We start from the raw sequence: 18,701 nt of genomic DNA, 5'->3' as shown, positions 1-18,701 counted from the left end.
ACACCTGTGATCTAAGTCATTATTATGATTTATTTAATACCAAACTAAGTCATTTATTTAATACCAAACTGGTAATTGGTGAAGTTTGAATTAAGAATTGCCCATTCTTAAACTAAGAATGGACATCTCTTTCAGTTTTGATTTTGTGTAGATCATCATTTCCGCATCCCGAAGGAGTAACAGATTAACAGAGTTGGAGGGGACCTTGTAGCTCATCTAAGCTCATCGCCTTGCCATTTTAAAAATTATTTTTTTTATTACTGTATATACATTTTTCCTAACAAATATATCTTTGTGTGCCATTTAATCAACACTTTTGTACTTAATTTTTAAATTTTTCAATAGTAGATAAGTTCTTGGTTGAGCAATTGCATCAGAAAACGGAGAACCATGCAGACTTAAAAGTGCAGGTGATACTTTGTCCTGAAACTGCAATTAAGTAATTGATTCGTTTCCGATTCTTATTTTATCACTGCACTGCATCAGAAATTGCACAATGTGTATAACTCTGGTTCAGAGGTGGGGTTCAATTTTTTTAACAACTGCTTCTGTGGACATGGCTTAGTTGATGGGCGTGGCTTTGTGGTAATGTGATTGGCTGGGCGTGGCCAACTCAACATCACTCACATCGAGGCACGCATCTCCTCACCTGGCGTCTCGTGACTGTAGCGATGCTGCAATAGTCATAAGTGTGAAAAATGGTCATAAGTCACTTTTTTCAGTGCCATTGTAACTTTGAATGGTCACTCCATACAAGCAAAGTACCAGCAAAGGAGGGGAGAATAAACTCCAGAGAAGTTCCAGAGACAGGAAGTCTAGTCCTTCCAGGAATAAGGGTTAATGGAGAGGCAGTTTCTGTAAGCAACACCAGAATGTTTCCTTCCTGCCTTCCTTACAGGATTAGACCAGTAATTTCTTCTAACAACCGGTTCTCTGAATGTTAACAACCGGTTCTAGCAAATAGGTGCGAACCTGTAGAATCCCACCCCTGCTCTGGTTCTAAGAACAACATATTGAGAAACCAATGTGTTACCAGATAGAAGCGCAATCATGTATAAAAAATACTTCGTTGTTATTATTCTTTCACAAACCCCTTCATTGGCATATACTGCGTGGCAGGTTTTAATTGGGACGAATAAGATTTAAAACTTCACTTATTGCCAAATATCCAGGATCCACTCTCTACTGAACCAATGTGAAACAGTTCACAGTTTGTCAAACAGAAGCATAAGATGACAGATTCTTTGCAAGTTGAATGTTATACGTTCTGGAACTGATAACAAAAGCAAAAGCAGCAAGAAGCAAGTCATAATGATTGATGGCTAACAATCCAAAGAGTTAGAGGAAGCAGGGAGACAAGCTCTCGGTCTCATGTTGATTTCCCATCTGTTCCCCCCCCTGCAGACCTTCCCCCTTCTTTAAGAAAATAAAGTTAAAAAGGACCAATAGGTTAAAATTAAAATAAGGCTGTAAATATGCCTATTTAGAATTTATTTTCACCCAACTGAACAAGACATTAGATGAAATGTGTTTAAGGTGGAGCATTAGTAGAAATTATAATGTTCTTGTCGGAGAGTGTTTGTCCACCCATGGCAAAGTCAGAACGAGACTTTGAGTTCCTTTTCTGATTAACCAATTTTATTAAAAGAATTTAACTTTCATTCAACATCAGATAAAGTTGCCTCTGATGAACTGAGTCACAGCTTATAAAACGTATGCCAGTGTTTTTCAAATTTGGTAAGTAAGATGTGTAGACTCCAACTCCCAGAACTCCCTAGCCAGCAAAGGTGCTCCCAGACTCCTTCTTATTTGACTCTCTGTATGTCCTTTTCTTTCTAGAGTGTTTTGGAAATTCCTCCCCCTTAAAGCCATGTGTGGAGCAGTGATCCCAAATCTGACATTCACCAGTAATTTTAGGACTCCGGAGAATTCCTAAAATTCTCAGCCAGCATCACCAAAAGTCATGCAGGAATTGTGAGAATTGCAGGTTTAGAGGATACTAAATTGGGGAAGGTGGGGTGAAGTAGCAACAATTATCCTGCTGTCCAATGTCCTTGTTAATAAATAAAAAAAAGGCAATAGCCTAATAGCCTAACAAATTATACAGACCTTTGTCATATTTGTACATTTTGAAGTAGCCTACTTCGGCAAAGGAAATCGCAGCAGAATTAGCACAACAAATCTTTGCCAGAGTGGACCTAAAGTTGATCTTCTTTAAGTAACTAAACTTAAAGTTAAATTAAAATATTCCATTTATTTTATGGGCCTCAAGCTGTATCCTTCATCTTTTTCTTTTACTCTAAGCCAAATGGTTTTATATTTTTTATTTCTTAATATTCCATCCTCCTGGCATATCTCCTTAAATCCACCTCTTTTCCTTGTATCTTCTTTCTTCAAGAACATGCATCCAACTCAGTAATTTGTTTATCCATGGATTTATGGGGATTTTTTTTTCTCTCTCTCTCTCTCTCTCTCTCTGTGTCCTTCCCTTTTCCCTATCCCCACTTCCTACTAATTTCCTAGCTAAAGAAAGTTCACTGGGAGAGACTGAACTACAGCCAGGATCTGATTCTGCTGGAATGGATAGTAGTTATCTCAGCGTGAAAGAGACCAGTGCGAAGACGTCCCAAGAGAGGGCAAGTAATGATCTTCCCAGTCCAATGGACAAGACTGATTCGGAGAGCAACAAGGGCAAGAAGAGGCGTAATCGCACCACCTTCACCAGTTACCAGTTGGAAGAGCTGGAAAAGGTCTTTCAGAAGACCCATTATCCAGATGTCTATGCCAGAGAGCAATTAGCTATGAGGACAGATCTCACTGAAGCCCGAGTACAGGTAAGGGCAGAAACTATAGGTCATGGGAGCAAGAAAATTGGCAAGTCCACAATGCAGCCATGTATACAATAGTAAGCAATATTCTTAAACTGGGATAAATGTACACTGTTCTACAATACACGCTGTAGAATAATAAGGCAATGAAAATAGGTAGTCCATTGTATTGAAAACCTTCAAGGAGTCTTTTGAAATGGAAAGCTTAAATTTCTTTCCTGGTGCAAAGGGGCAGTGAAAGCTGTTCGATATCTGGGTACAAATTTGATAAGAACTGAATTTGATTTTTTAAAAGCTGAAAAATTTCTTGGTGTTTTGTATACATCTATATATATATATATAAGCAAAATACCACTCACGCATCATCACAAAATCCCCAGAACCGTAAAGCCTACAAACTTGAAATTTGGCACGTACGTTCCTTTTGGCTACTAGGTGCTCACTAAGAAAAGATTTTTTGAAATGACCATCAGAGCATTAGTATTTCATATATTATTATTAACATGCTCTGATGCTAAAGAGTTTTATTCCCCCTCCCCACCTGAAAAGAAATCTGTTCCAAATGCAAAACACAAACAAAGGAGAGGAGTTTCAGTTTCAGTTTCACAGCAGCAACCAGCTTTAGTACAGAACAGTTGAACTAAGCCACACCCAGGCTCCTTGCTGCCTCCTTCTTGCTCACACAGCAAATACTGCTTCAGTTCCCAAACAGCCCTCAACTCTTTCACACATTGACAGGACGCTAGCCAGATGAATACCGACGGATGCTGGTAGGCAGAGGCACAATTTCCCCCCCTTATTTTCCTCTCCAAAAACTAAGCCCAACAGGCTTCTGTATTGTGTTCGTCAGACACAACACAATACAGAAGCCTGATGATGGCAGATGAGATTCTGCCGAAACGTTGCTACAACTTTAAAAGCACAACTACAATGACGTGGGAAAATACCCGAACAAAGCTGAATGCCATACATACACACACACACACACACACACACACACACACACATTGAATGCATAATTCAAGGAGGCAGGTTTCTGTGTTCTACCTCTAGCATTCAACAATGGCAGACATTATATACAACTCTTGGTACACTCATTATTAAAAATCCTTCAGAGAAGCTCAGTGCTGCAGCAGATACTTTGAAAGTATAAATAGTCCTTGGTCATTCAAAGCTACAATGGTGCTGAATGAGGAGACGTATGGATGGTCCTCAAATTTATAGTCATCACAGCATCCCTGCAGTCCACAGGATCATGATTTCAGACACTTGGCAACCAACTTTCAGTTACAATGATCACAGCATCCTGCAGTCACACAATTACCATTTTCAATCCTCTGTAAAGCAAAGTCAATGGGGAAGCCAGCAGGAGGTCACAGATGGGCAATCATGTGACTTCTTGCCTGGCAAGAGCAACAACTGTCATCATAAGTAGATACAGTCATGTGACATCACACTTTACAACTAAATTTCTTAGTAACAGCGTTCCCAGTCCCAGTTTAAGTTGTTTATTCTCAGCATCTCTGGTGAGAGTTGCTTTGAGCGGTCATTAAATGAATGGTTATTAGTCAAGTATGACAATATAGCAATGCATAAGATAAATAAATAAATAAATAAATAAGATGCAATAATAATTTATGTAAAAACAATAAAACGCTAACCCAATCATTCTAACATTTACCAGGAAAGCTTCCTTTCAACCAATTACCAGAATGTCATCAGGTTGGGTATCAACCTAAGTGCAAGCTGGAAGCAACTTCATAAATAAAAGCCTCTCCCAAAAAGTCCTTTTGCAGGCTTTAGGTCTTCACGCAACATAAGAATTGGAAAACCAATGCTAACCTTTCCCAGGAGAATTTATTAGACATATTGACTCTGGTTGGAGATACTTAGGATCCAAACCAAACCTTTACAGGTTAACATCAGTATTTTCAGTCGTATCCGGAGATCTCGTGGAAGCCAATGAAGGCCTGTAGCAAAGATCTTACATCAGTGTGGTGGCTTTCACTCAATAAATGGGTTGCTGTTCTTGTACCAACTGCTGTTTGTCAGGCAGCACTGAGCAGCACACTGCAGTAGTCTAACTGGGTGGAGATGAAGACTTGAGCTACCTTAGCCAACATCTGGATAGACAACTGCATAGAAGTGCTTTTTAACAATTAGTCCTGTTTGTAAGCCACTTCTTTCTCTCTTGCTTCCTTCTATTGTGTAGAGCAGTGGCCCCCAACCTTTTGGGCACCAGGGACTGGTTCTGTGGAGAGAGGTTTTTCCACAGACCGGAAGGGGACATGGTTTCGTGTGCTGCCTACATCCTGCGGATGGGACTTCGCTTGTTTGCACAGGCCAGTTTCTGGCATGCCATGGACCGGTGTCGGTCCACGGATTGGGCCCCTGGTGTAGAGAGCCAAGAAACCTTTGTTCATCCTGGAGTCCTCTCTCATTAATGAAAATCTTTTCTAGCGATGACCCTGCCCTGCAGAAGGTTTTTAAAAGCAAGGTGAAATGTCAAACTTTGCTGAAGCAAAATCCTTGCTGAAGAAGAAAGAGGAGGAGGGCAAAATAAATGTCAAGCAAAAAAGTAATATGTCTTGATCTCCTTTTTCCCATAAAACCTTGGAGGCTAGTGGAAGGAGTGGAAAGGCTGAACTAAGCCTGCAGGAAATTAAACATGAAATGAAAATAAGCTAAAGCCATTCGGCTCTCTTATCCCAAGCTCAAATTTCCCATTCCAAGCCACTGATAAAATGGTGTCCAGTTTCAATGATTAAAGATGAATTCTGGCTCTTTTCCTGTACTCAAACAAGAGAACAACAAAGCTCTTGCCCTCTAAAGGAAAGGGAAGGATAAACTGGATGAAAAGCAGGGCTATGGAACTGTTTGAAAGAGTCAGATGAGGCAAGAAACAGCGATGATGAGAAAGAGCCTGATGTGTGGGTGTGGGAATGTTTTTGTGTGAGTGACAACCCACTTGGAGTATGTTAGGGAAGAACCACAAGTTAAGAGTCAGAAAGTAAAACAGAACTATATATATATGTTGATATTCCTGTATTAAATACGGTTCTTTTTTTTTTCTTTTCTTTTTTTACCAAAAATGATACCACCGATGTACAAAGGGAAAGTTCTAACAAGCTTGAAATTCATTTTTCAATGAAACTTTTAGGAACAGATGTTTGTTCCTTTTATAGCCCAGGCAAAGTTTATCAGGGCCATAAAGATTTTTTTTTAAAAAAAACAAACCTTTACTAAAAACTAAATTAAAAAGTGGGAAGAACAGAGCAAAAAGAATCTAGCCTGTCAAGTGATCTTCTTGGATTAATCTTATTGGGTTGTTTTCTTTTCCCCCCCTCTGCTGGGGGAAAACAGCATATTCCAGTGTTTTTCAATCTTCGCAACTTTAAGTTCTCTGGACTTCAACTCCCAAAATTCCCCAGCTAGCAGGCTTGGTAATGGTTCGTGGTTCTCTTACTTAAAGCATAAATTGTTTATAATTGTGGTAGCAGTAACAATAGTAGAAACATCATACCTTCCAAGTTATGGAAATTCTATAGCAATCTAATTAAACGGTGTTTTCTACCACATGAAGTACTGTCAACTTTTTTTGTAAATAATTCTTCCATTTATCTAAATCAAAGAGAAAAAGTGGCCAATTTAAAGTGGGTGGCAATAACTTAGTCAACTTGGATTGATCTCAAAAAGGGAGAGGATAATAGGAAATCAAGACTCAAATTCAACTTGAAAGAAACGTTGTTATTAAAAGGGGGGGGGTGTTCATACACCTGATGAAAGATTTTCTGCCAGAACCAATTTTCCTCCACAAATTTGGGAAATGGCATGTGGAAAATATTAAGGTTTCCCCCACTATTAGGTACCAGGGCTAATTAATTCCACTCTCTCTAAGACTGTTGATGAGAGCAACCAAGACATAATATGATGTCACATAAAGTCCATATTATGGGGGGGAAGTAAATATTGGTGATCTGTTCTAAGTAGCAGTTGTAATTGTCATAATATATAGGTCTTTCCATAATATAGTATACAGTTATATTCAATGGTAATGCCCATCTTCTTGCTATTTTAGATACAGTACCTTCATTAGCATTGTGAGACTTTTTGATGCATATGGAAAATGGCTTCCTTTCTTTCTCATGTGGGAGGGGGAAGAGTTTAGAAAGAAAGTGTCCTAAAACAAAGTAAGGGGGTATTCTTTGATGGCTGAACACATCAGTGCTCGGGAGGACAAAAATCACACCAGACAGGATAATGCCACAAAGTGGAAAGGACTAGCGGAGAATTACCCCTTCCTATTTTTTTTGCTGTTGGGATGGAAATTCCACTGCTTTTAAAAACTGTGTTCAACCTTTTTAAGGTCATATAGCGGCTTTTATTTTTGCTGAATTAGTGCAAGGGCTGAATTCCAAAAGTCCAGCCATAAACTTCTTGCAATCACAGAAAAAATGTAGGTGCTATATGAAGCCATTCCTTGGAAGGTTGCTCCTTTACTCCTCCTTAAACTACATATATAAAGAGCTGTAGTGGCATGGTGGTGGTATCAATGGTGGGATTCAGCTGGTTCAAACTGGTTTGGGTGAACCGGTTATTAAATTACCACCACCATCCCGTTATCAAAATGGATCCTGGGCGTTGCACTGGATTTCTCTATTGCAGCGCAGCGCTCAGGATCCACTTTGATAGTGGGGGGAGATTTAACAATTAGTTTGCCCAGGGTCAGGTTGGCTGTTGCAGGAGGCTCATTCCGCAAATGCAGCAGAGCTGGAAGACAGGGGTGGGCCATGCCTCCCACGACAGCCAACCTGACCCTGGGTGAACCAGTTGTTAAATAATTTGAATCCCACCACTGGTTAGAATGCAATATTGCAGGCTAATTCTGCCAACTGCCAGCAATTCGATTCTCACCGACTCAAGGTTGACTCAGCCTTCCATCTTTCCAAGGTCAGTAAAATGAGGACCCAGATTGTTGGGAGTAATATGCTGATTCTGTAAACCACTTAGAAAGGGCTGAAAAGCACTGTGAAGTGGCATATAAGTCTAAGTGTTCTTGCTATATTTATAACCATTTGGACTAACATTTTAAACTGTGTCTGAGAATAGCCTGAAAACCAGAACAATAAATTAATAACCCTGGAGTATAAACTGAAGATCCTAAATGAAACTTTTAAACTCAGTCTTTGTCACTCTCTCTCTCTGTTTTTCTCAATGTATGCCCAGATGTTTGTGAGTGTGTATATATAGTGGCTTGGCCTCTATAATTTGTATAAATCAAATTTTCATCCTTACGATAAAGAATCTGAATTATTTTCGCAAAGAGAAATGTGCCTATGAATAGATAATATGCAAAGGAGTCAACAAGATCTGGGCTACAACAATGTTGTTTGCACATATCAGTCAAGGCTCTGTTGAGAGTTAACCATAGGCTTTTGTTGAAGTAACCCAGAAGTAAGCTGTGGTCGATAGTAGTGAATTATCATTTTGCAAGGATTCACAAAAAATACTCAGGATTTTCCAATCATGTACATCATGGGACTAAATTGAGGATTTGGCTTGGATACAGTTTTGGGATTCAGAAAATAACTTATTCAAATTAAGTTCCACTCCAGGTGAAATTTGGTGAGCTTTGTCACTAACAATACAGGGTTAGTTAAAAGAGGATGTACAGTATGTGGTTTTGTTGGTGGTGGTTTCAGGATTTTGTTTCTTAATTTTAGCCACAAACTTCCCTGGAACTAAAGCAACCCCTTCCAATGAACTATGTCATGCTTTCACAACTTTACAAAACAGGGTTTTTCTAAAGACTTCATCTCTATTGCTTCACTTTATGTTTCACCCCATTCATTGATACTGAAGGAAAGGAAAGGGAAGATAAAGATGAAGGTGTTGAGGAGGGGATGATATAACCACAACCAGGAATGAAAAAGGTAGTTCATGATAGCCTCCCAACTTGGGGCAAGGGGTGACTTCAGGAATGGCCATCACATGATTAATGGACTCCTTTACATCTTATGAAGGTTGAGTGAATTACCACATGGAGTGGATGGCTTAGTCAGTAATGTCATCTGAACACAACATTCTGTGATTAAAAAACAGAGCTGTCAATCATAAAGTTCCATTACAGTCTCTTCCAGCTTTCCTCACTGTAGCAATTTGCAGCACATAGAAACTGAAGCTAAAAGTAGCATTGTTTGGGACTGGCTCTGTTTGTTTGCTTGCTCTTGTTCTACAGACACAGCATCTGCCTTTCTGCAGTGTTACAAAGCACTGAATCATAGATTAAAAAGTTGTGGTGATTTCCCCTTTGGTTTTAATGCCTCTGGAAAGATGATGAAACAATACCCTTAGCATATATAAGTATGCGTGAAATAAGCATCACGGCTGATCCAACTTGTGGATAGCTTTTCTATTTGTTTTTCATTAATGCCATGAACCTCCCACTTATCTAAGGCAGCGGCCCTCAACCTTTGGGGCACCAGGGACCATTTCCACGGAGAAAGGTTTTTCCGTGGACTGAAGATTGTGTGATTTTGTGTGCTGCCTGCATCCCGCAGATGGGGCCTTACTTGTTTGCGTGGTCCAATTTCTGGCATGTCGCAGAGCTGTGCCAGTCCAAGGACTGGGTCTTGGGGACCCCTGTTCTAAGGAAAATATGTCTGCTGATCATTGACACTTCTGTGGGTGAAGCAAATGAAAGTTTTGCCTTCGTCCATCTTGGCATCATGAATATAAAAGGAAAAGCATTTGATGTTTTCATTGCACATTCCAATAAGTACTGCTTTTGATGGAATCAAATGATGTTTTTGCACAGATAGTCCTCGACCTACAATCACAGTTGGGACCAAAATTTATGTTGCTAAGGGAGGTGGCTGTAAAGTGAGTCGCAATTTTACAACCGTTTTTTTTTTAGCCATGGTTGTTAAGCGAATTGCTACAATTATTAAGTGAATCTTTACGGTTGTTAAGCAAATTCAGCTTCCCCCATTGCTTGTTGGGAGCCTGCTGGGAAGTTAGCAAATGGCAATCCCATGACCTCAAGATGCTGCCTCTGTCATAAATTCATGCTGGTTATCAATTGCCCAATAGAACAAGAAGCAATGGGTGGAAACTAATCAAGGGGAGAAGCAACTTAGAGCTAAGGACAAATTTCCTGACAGAACAATTAATCAGTGGAACTACTTGCCTCCAGAAGTTGTATGTAAACGCTCCAATACTGGAAGTTTTTAAGAAGAGATTGAATAACCATTTGTCTGAACTGGTGTAGGGTTTCCTGCCTAAGCAAGGGGTTGGACTAGAACAGTGGTCGCCAACCGGTGGGCCGGGGACTACTGGTGGTGCACGAGAAAATTTTGGTGATCCACAGAGAAATATCCCCCCCAAAAAAACACTCCCCCGAAAGCAAATTAATCTAGGCTGCGTGGGAACACAAGGCTGTGTGGGCATCCACAAGGCCTGCCCACCCGCTGCCCCCACCCTTCGGCCGAGCGCAAACCTTACCTTGAGTAGAGCCATGTGGGCTGGAACTGGAAGGTAAGACCAATGGGGGGGAGGGAAATCCACCCCGAGGTGGCTTGCTGACGTTGGTGGGTAAGTCGGTCCCATATTCCAGAACTGCAGTAGTCACAAGACTGGCCCTTTGGTCATCCCAGAGCAGCTCCACCAGTCCATGGCAGGCCAGTGCACCCGGGTAGAGGAGCAGTTGCTCTGGAATGACCAAAGGGCCAGTCCTGTGACTACTGCAGCTCTGGAATATGGGACCGATTTTCCCACCAACGTCAGCAAGCCACGATCAGTCAAAATTCATATTAGTGGTCTGTGGGATTTAAAATTATGAGTTTGGTGGTCCCTGAGGTCCAAAAGGTTGGTGACTCCTAGACTAGAAGAACTCCAAGGTCCCTTCCAACTCTGTTGTTCTATTCTATACTCTCTCTATATATATTTTTTGTGATGCTGCAGTAGTCATTAAGTGTGAGGACCTGTTGTAAGTCCCATTTTTCTGGGCCATTGTAACTTTGAATGGTTGCGAAATGAATGGTTATAAGCCAAGGATCTCCTGTACTTGGATTACAATCTGATTTCATCAGGATTAAAACATTATATAGGTGGTGAATATCTATAGCTTGGGTGTAGGATGATAGTGAAGGTTTGTTCTCTTAAGCTTGTGGGTTGGTTTCTGAATGTTTCATTACCAGGCTGGGTAACATCTTAACAGCGGAGTTTAGGGGAGCTCCTGAACTCCGCTGAAGATGTAACCTAGCCTGGTAATGAAATGTTCAGAAACCAACTCAAAAGCTTGGAGAACGAACCTTCACCCTCCCATTATAAAAGGTAAAAATGCCCTAACTTTGAGCTCAAGTCCCAGTAATTAAATCAATATGCTATTTTCTTGGCAGCAGTATGAAGGTGATTTGCTATTGTCTTTTTCTGGGAATGCTCTCTGATTTCCAATCTAGACTACAATCTGGTATTTTCTGGACATTTAGCATCCAAGCACAGACTTGGCCCACAGCGCTGAAGAGCTTCCAACCTACCTTCTGAGACAAAGCATTACAACTAGTTATCAAAGGCTGCAGGAAAAAAAAGAGAACTTTGGATTAGATTTCTCTCTCTCTCTTTTTTATTGTATTTCATAAATACTTGGCAATCAATATCGCTTTTCTGGAAATTTTAGTAAAAAAATTGAGAAGTATATACTAGTATAGGCTTTCACAACTGACATCAATGAAGCAGTGATGAATGGCCATGGTCTAATTTTCTAAACCCTGGCTACTGAGCCCGAAAGCTCATCCCTGCTTAATTGAGAAGTATGTTTGTTGAAATGAAACAAAGGAAGAGATGAGGAATTGATGTGGTGTGGACACTAATATCAAACCCAAGTCTAACCCTTTTTAGATCTCTGGACCAAACTTCAATAACTTTATTTGAAAATTCCAGGACACCCAAATACAGCCTGGACAAAACACACACACACACAAACACACATCACCACACACACCCACACACACCCTTTAAATGTATCTCAAAATCAACTGGGCTTATCTTTGAAAATTCTAATGCATATGAAAATTGTAGCACATATGAAAATTTAATTGTGCATTGCCCAGACTTTGCTCTGTGACATGAACTGTCTCCAAATCTGATAGAAAATAAAGAAAATAAAATAAATTGGTAATCCTAATGGTAAACACTTAGGAGGGTGGGAGGATCTGTCCGACAAAAAGACAGAAAACCAATTATTTTTCTAGTTGTGGGGCAGTTACATAAGTTCACGTTCTTGAACACGATTGCCTTTATTAGATTCCTCTTCTTTGGAGGTTCATTTAGATTACTTCCTTACAATACAATGGGTTAAATCAGCCATGCTGTATCAGGGGCTCTCCTTTTCACTCTCCAGAACAGAGGCATCTGCTCCACAGACTTGCTCTCAACGCGGCACTGTATTTCCTCAAATACCTGATCATTCTGAAATGGAAAATTAAGTCTGGGTTCCCCCCTCAGATCAACCTACTGAGAGGTCCAAGGTCAGCTTCATTCCTCTGAAAAGTTCAACCTGTAAATATGAAAGCGGCTTTGATATTTGGGTTTTTACACATATTGCCGGCACAAGCCTTCCCATCAAAAGTTGCTGTTAAGGTTTCTCCTCGCCTTTTGGCCATGCCTGGATAGCCTAGAACAATTCTGCCGCACACGTCATGCATATTCAGGAGGACCTTCGGGAATGGTTTACGCTGACAGGGAGAAATGTGTTTGCCATCTATGGAGATGGGCACATCTGCAGAGCATATGTTCTGCTTCCCACTGAGAGCACCCTCTCTACCTGTTACCCACTCCTTTTCACATCAGTCAGGGTCAGCATCCTGGACTCTGCATCTGCAGATCAAAGGTACACGGGCTTGGCCAAGCCTGCAAGTGGCTGCCAGCTGGACTGTTTACAGGAGGGGTCAGTGTCAATCTGTAGTGAAGGCAAGGCAGACTAGCTATGGCAATAGATACTTTCAGCCCTATTGCTTAGGCTGTTCCCCTCCCCCCCGCATAAATGTGTGTTCCTGCGTCATCATCATTGATGTAGCCCACTCTCCCCTCCCACCAGCATACTCCCCGTTTGATCTTGTAGTCTCTTGGAGTTCCTGTCTTACTGGTAGGGGATCATCATTTCTGGTATAGAGTACAGGCCCCGGCAAGGCCAAAATAATTGTCATAACTCAAAACGCTACAGCTGGCAGACAGTCGTTACAAACGCAGTCCTAGCAAATGAGTGATGCCGCTTGGATAAGTAACAAACCATCTCATTTCCCCGCCTTGGGAGGCCACCGAGATGCTCCTTGCCAACTTCAAGCAAGCAGAAGGAAATCTCTTCTCCCAGATCAAAGTGAGACACCAGCAGTCTAAAAGGGAAGCCAGACTCTAAAAATAGGAGAAGGGATGACAGAAAAGGGAATTGCTATTCTCTCCTATTATCAGTTCTAAAAGGGGACCAGGGCAAGAAGAACATGCAAAACGGCAAAATAAGCATAATAGGAAAATAATACATGGCAACATGTCCCAAAGGTGCCTTTTTCAAGAGGCAACTGGACTTTCTGGTTTTTCTTTGAAGATGTTTCGCTTCTGATCCAAGAAGCTTCTTCAGCTCTGACTGGATGGTGGGGAAGAGCTGAAGAAGCTTCTTGGACGAGAAGCAAAACGTCTTCAAAGAAAAACCAGAAAGTCCAGTTGCCTCTTGAAAAAGCACCTTTGGGACAACCGTTGACCTGGATGACTGAGAATCTCCATCATGGGGATATTTATTCATCTCTTGAGTTTAATTAAGGGAACTAATGAGGAACAAAGACATGTAAAGCAGACTAGGACTTAGAAATTTCACTTGTACAAAGAAATGCTCAGATTATTTGTTTATTAAGATTTATTATAATTATTGTCTTTTAAGTTATTATCGTTAGATTAAACCAGGAGCCTCCAAACTTGACATCTTTAAGACTTTGGACTTCATCTCCCAGAATTCTCCAGCCAGCATTACTTTTAAAAATAAGAATTCTAATAGTATTTTAAGCACTGTATCATCCAGACTGAAATTAATATTTTTAATAGCTGAATTGCAGCAAAGGTTGAAAATTATGACAATTGATTGGAGTCCTGATTCAACTCTTATTTTAGATTATTTTTTGATTATTGATAATTTAGCTTTATTGTAATCATAAAATATTGACAAAATCAGTGTTTCTAGGCTTACAATCTTAAAACTGAAAAACATTTAACCATATTGGGAGCAGATATGGGAGCACATATAGAGATAGATCTGATAGAATTAACTGTAGATTTTGTACTATGACATTGATGATAGCCACCAATTTATATAGTTTGAAAAAGCTATTTACTATTGCCTAAATCATAGGCAAAATTATGTTAATTGTCAGCTGAAGAGCAACAATAAGTGAGGAAAGTTATTTTCTTGTTCATATGATGAATGTCTTAAATGTATCTTATATGTAAAATAGAACTCTAGCTTAAATAGGTCTTATCCAGCTCTCAACAGTAAATCACATATATGATACTTTAAAAGTGAGCTATAGTGTACAACTATTCAACTTTTGGGGGATGCACTGTTGTTCTGTTGGAGAGAAAATATTATTTGTTTTAATCTGGCAATTTGCATTCTGATTCCTGTTTGGGTTTAGGTTTTTTTTTTCTCCTGCATGAAATATTTAATAGCAGTATTGTTACTATTAATTTTCTTTATCATGTGTCTGTATGTGCAGGAGAAATGAGAGATAAAAAAAATAGTGCTGTAACACATTACAGCCAACATAAAAACCACAATATAAATGACACAATATAAATGGCTTTGAAAGGGAGGATATGATATGATGGCACCAGCTGGTGGAAGGTGGGAACTGCATGTTACAAGGAGATGGCAAAAGAACATTTTAGATAACATCAACAAATTCAATTCTCCAAAACAAGGTGAATTGTAATTTAAAGTACTGAAGAAAGGAGCAGAGATGATTGTAGAACTGCCAACTGTACACATTAAGAAATTCTGGAGAATGGCTAGATCTCAGAAGACTGGAGGAAAGGAAAGGTTGAATCTGTCTTCAAAAACTGGATTCTGTGAAGTACAGCTCTTTTAACTTGATGTCTATATTGCACAAAGTCCTCAAGCAGACAATGAAACAATATATTTATAAGCATTTGGATTATGCAACAGTTCACATTCAGCATGGGTTTGTCACAAACAAGCTAGGCCAGATTAGTTTTAATTTCTTTTTTGACAGAGCTGTTAGCATAATGGATCAGGGGAATGTCACGGACATAATATATTCAGACTTCAGCAAAGCAATGAACAAAGTATTTCATGATGTGGTACCAGTCATTACCTATCTAAAGCATTATCGTACTGAGGAGGGAATGGATTTGTTCTCTGTTGCTCCGGAGGACAGAACCTGAACAAATGTGTGTTGAAACAACTGGAAAATAGATTCGGGCTTGATATTAGAAGGAATTTCTTGATGGTTCAAACTATCAATCAGTGAGGGGGAAATTGCCTCATGAAGTGAGGCAATCCATTTCATTCGTCTGAAATGCTTCGAAGGATCCTATGCTGAGCAAAGGATATGATTAGATGACCTTTGAGATAGCTTCTACTTCTAGAATTCAGGAGCAGCATTTTTCCTTCAAATTATTATTATATGGATAATCTACAATTAAATGAATTGTTTCCCTTCTATATTCTATCTTCGCTTTTGCTGTTTTCAAGAGTTTTCCTTAATTGACGTACTTCAGCGAAGATTCTTGGCTTTTTTAATGTAACCATTCAGACCATGCTTTTTTCCCCTACCACATCAGTAGAAGTCCTCTATCCTTTCCGCTCTTGGCAAACGTCGCCAATCAATATGACTTTTGGGTGCAACACCTATCCATTTGGATTTTAAGTTGTTATTATTATTATTATATCTGTTCACAACAATGTGAAATCACAGCTGCCAGTTCTTTAGCTGGTGTGGGTTTCATATGCATCAAGTTCTTCCCAAGAACCTAGAACCGTGTTGGCGAACCTATGCCACGTGTGCCGGAAGTGGCATGCATCGCCATTTCCCCCGGCATGCGAGAGGTCGCCCGTAAGAGCCTCACTGCGCATGCGTGCGTGCACTGCCGCCTGATAGCTGATTGTTGGGTATCTGGCACACATGCACAGAGGGCGGAGGGGGTTGCGTGGGAGACATGTGCACATGCACAAGGGACGTGCTGTGTGTGAGGGATTGCACAAGCATGCGCAGGGGGTGTGGGGAGGCCAGCACGCATTGTCTTCTGGGTGCAGGCATGTGAGCGCACGCAAGCAAGTGCACAACTATCAGCATGGGAACCGAAAATGGTTAGCCACCACTGACCTAGAATGTCATAATGTGTCAGTTTAATATATATGTGGATTCCAGTAGTGTGGTCTTTGCGATTGACACTTGGAAATTTTGTCAATGAGCAGATTTTCTACAAGGTTGCCAAGATTTTTTGGCATGGCATCCAGTGTGCTGATACTACTGGGTTCAAGATGGTCGCTCTATGCCATTCTATAATCTTTCCATTTCAATTTTCAGATCTTGATACTCTGTGATCTTCAATTTTTTATCTTCAATTCTACTATCCCTTAGCATTGCCGTATCAATTATCTATTCAACCACAATTACATCTGGTACATTGTGAGCCAAGACTTTATCAACCTGTTTTCAGAAATCCTACAATATTTTAACCTATTCATTCTTTTCTATTTCTTCAAGTCTATGTTCCCACTAATTTTTCAATATTGATGCATGATCATTTTCACAGATGTTCCAGTGAATCATTTTGACAACTGTGTTATGTTGTTGTTTTGATCTTGCATGAGTTGATCTACTATTTCTTCTGCTTCTTTATACAATCTGCTCTAAAAATCATTTGTTGATTTTTCAGTTCTGGCTTTCAGTCTCACAGTTACTAGCCTGATGCTTGAATCACTGCACCAAACTGGGTCTCTTCAAATTATTAACTAGCTAAACAAAATATTTAAGGAGGTGGTTCAGATGCACTTCTCTTCAAATAGTTAAAGTAGCCTCATCATTGGAAGACTTGAAACTACAGCTTGCTGTTACAATTCACAGCTTATCCCCATATGCCGAGACAGCAATTTTGCTTTACTTTCTGGAAAGGATGGTTGCTTGAACACTTCAAAAAGAGGTGCTTGATTTGTGCTTATATGCATTGTAAAGCACCCCTATTAAATATTCGACACAATTGTACTGTTTAAACCTTCTGAATGAACTGTCTATAGAAAAATGCCACCTATTACTTCTTCTCTGATGTGGATTTCTTGGTGCTGATCTCCTCAGGTTTGGTTTCAGAACCGAAGAGCAAAATGGAGAAAACGAGAGCGATTTGGTCAAATGCAACAGGTTCGCACACATTTCTCCACTGCCTATGAGTTGCCTTTGCTAACTCGAGCAGAAAACTATGCCCAGGTAAGTGCTGTTCATCAACACACCTGTCGTGAACCTCTTGACAGTTTTATCAGAGGTTCTGTCATAAATCAAATGAAATTTTGCTAGGTGAAATGAAAGTTTAAGGTTCAAGCAATGAACATTTTAGCCTTTTCCATTTTAACAGTAATTTGTTTATTTATTATTTATTACATTTGTTTGCCACACATCTTACCACAAGGACAGTACTCTACAGTATGGAGAAGTGCTGAAGTGATTTTGAGAATATGTAAACCATTTGGAGCCTCGGCCAATTGATTGGTTGATTATGAGCCAACAAGCTGGTGTCAGCTATCATATAGATGGATTTTTCCTCATAATAACCTAGTCCTTCAGACCTTCCAGCAATGCACCCATTGCACCCACTGCAACTGAGTCCATCCATCCTGCTGTTGGTTATCCTCTTCTTTCCTTTCATTTTCCCATCAGTTGAACTTGTTTCAAACAACTAAGCATTGTCATAATATGTCCAAAATAATTTCAGCCTGGTCTTTTGTGCCTTGAGTGATTGCAGCCATTGTGGCATAGTGGTTAGAATGCAGAATTGTAGGTTATCTCCGCTGACTGTCGAGCAGTTTGACCCTGACTGGCTGAAGGTTGACTCAGACTTCCATCCTTCTGAGGTCACAAAACGAAGACCTGGATTGTTCGGGGCAATATGCTGGCTCTGTAAACCGCTTAGTGAGTGCCCTAAAGCACTATGAAGAAGTATATAAGTCTAAATGCTATTCTCAGCTGTTTCGCCGAATTCCAGGCAGGACGGGAAACAAAGGTCTCAAGGTAATGATCAAATGAGTCTTTATTCGTCCATACAATATTCCGGATTCAGGTAACAACGAGTAACCAAAAGCAATTAAAGTCAGCTCTGGCGCACCTCGCAGCCAGAGCTGTATTTATACACCAGTTAACAACTTAATGAGTTTATCCACCATCCGGTGAGTGCTACTGCATCATATCCGGTCACCATGTAACACCCTATGCATCGTGCTTTTATCCATTAATTATTTACCCCTATTTACTATACTTGTACAAATATCATATTCCATCATTGTATTTACGCCTATGAAGTGACCCTCCACCCCTCTCAAGATCATTAGTTTAACAGGCAGCATCCTAATCACTTTGTCTACAACCTCCCGCAGGCTGTAAAAGCTCAGCGTGTGACGTCAGCAAGGCTCATTATCTCCGTGAAACAGTCGAAGCCCCAGGTTGGGTGGTTAACAGCACTTCCCCCCTCGATAGCATAGTCTGACGTGGCACAATGCATGGTGTCATGGCTCCAGCATGCCCTGGAGACATGACAGCTATTGCTATAACACTTAGTCGATTTGTTTGATGATCCATTTGTTTGTTTTCTTGTCTGCCT

General features: G+C 40.2%; 1 protein-coding gene across 2 annotated transcripts in view; it reads left to right on the top strand.

Annotated features, from left to right (window-relative positions):
- The window catches only part of ALX4 (ALX homeobox 4), a 72,842-nt gene that overhangs the window by 43,468 nt on the left and 10,673 nt on the right, over positions 1 to 18,701 (top strand). For both annotated transcript variants that reach the window (XR_015746693.1, XM_026664663.2), the window contains exons 2-3: positions 2,524 to 2,834; positions 17,189 to 17,317. Coding sequence is in view for 1 of the 2 variants with exons in the window: in XM_026664663.2 (XP_026520448.1) it covers positions 2,524 to 2,834; positions 17,189 to 17,317 (440 nt within the window). In the remaining variant the exon portion in view is untranslated. The remainder of the gene's footprint in view (positions 1 to 2,523; positions 2,835 to 17,188; positions 17,318 to 18,701) is intronic.

This window comes from Notechis scutatus, chromosome 1, assembly GCF_049901735.1.
Source record: "Notechis scutatus isolate UNSWTSFEM ecotype Mainland chromosome 1, rNotScu1.2, whole genome shotgun sequence".
Lineage (NCBI taxonomy): Eukaryota > Metazoa > Chordata > Lepidosauria > Squamata > Elapidae > Notechis > Notechis scutatus.
Note: the sequence above shows the minus strand (reverse complement) of the source record. Positions and strands in the feature narration are given on the sequence as shown.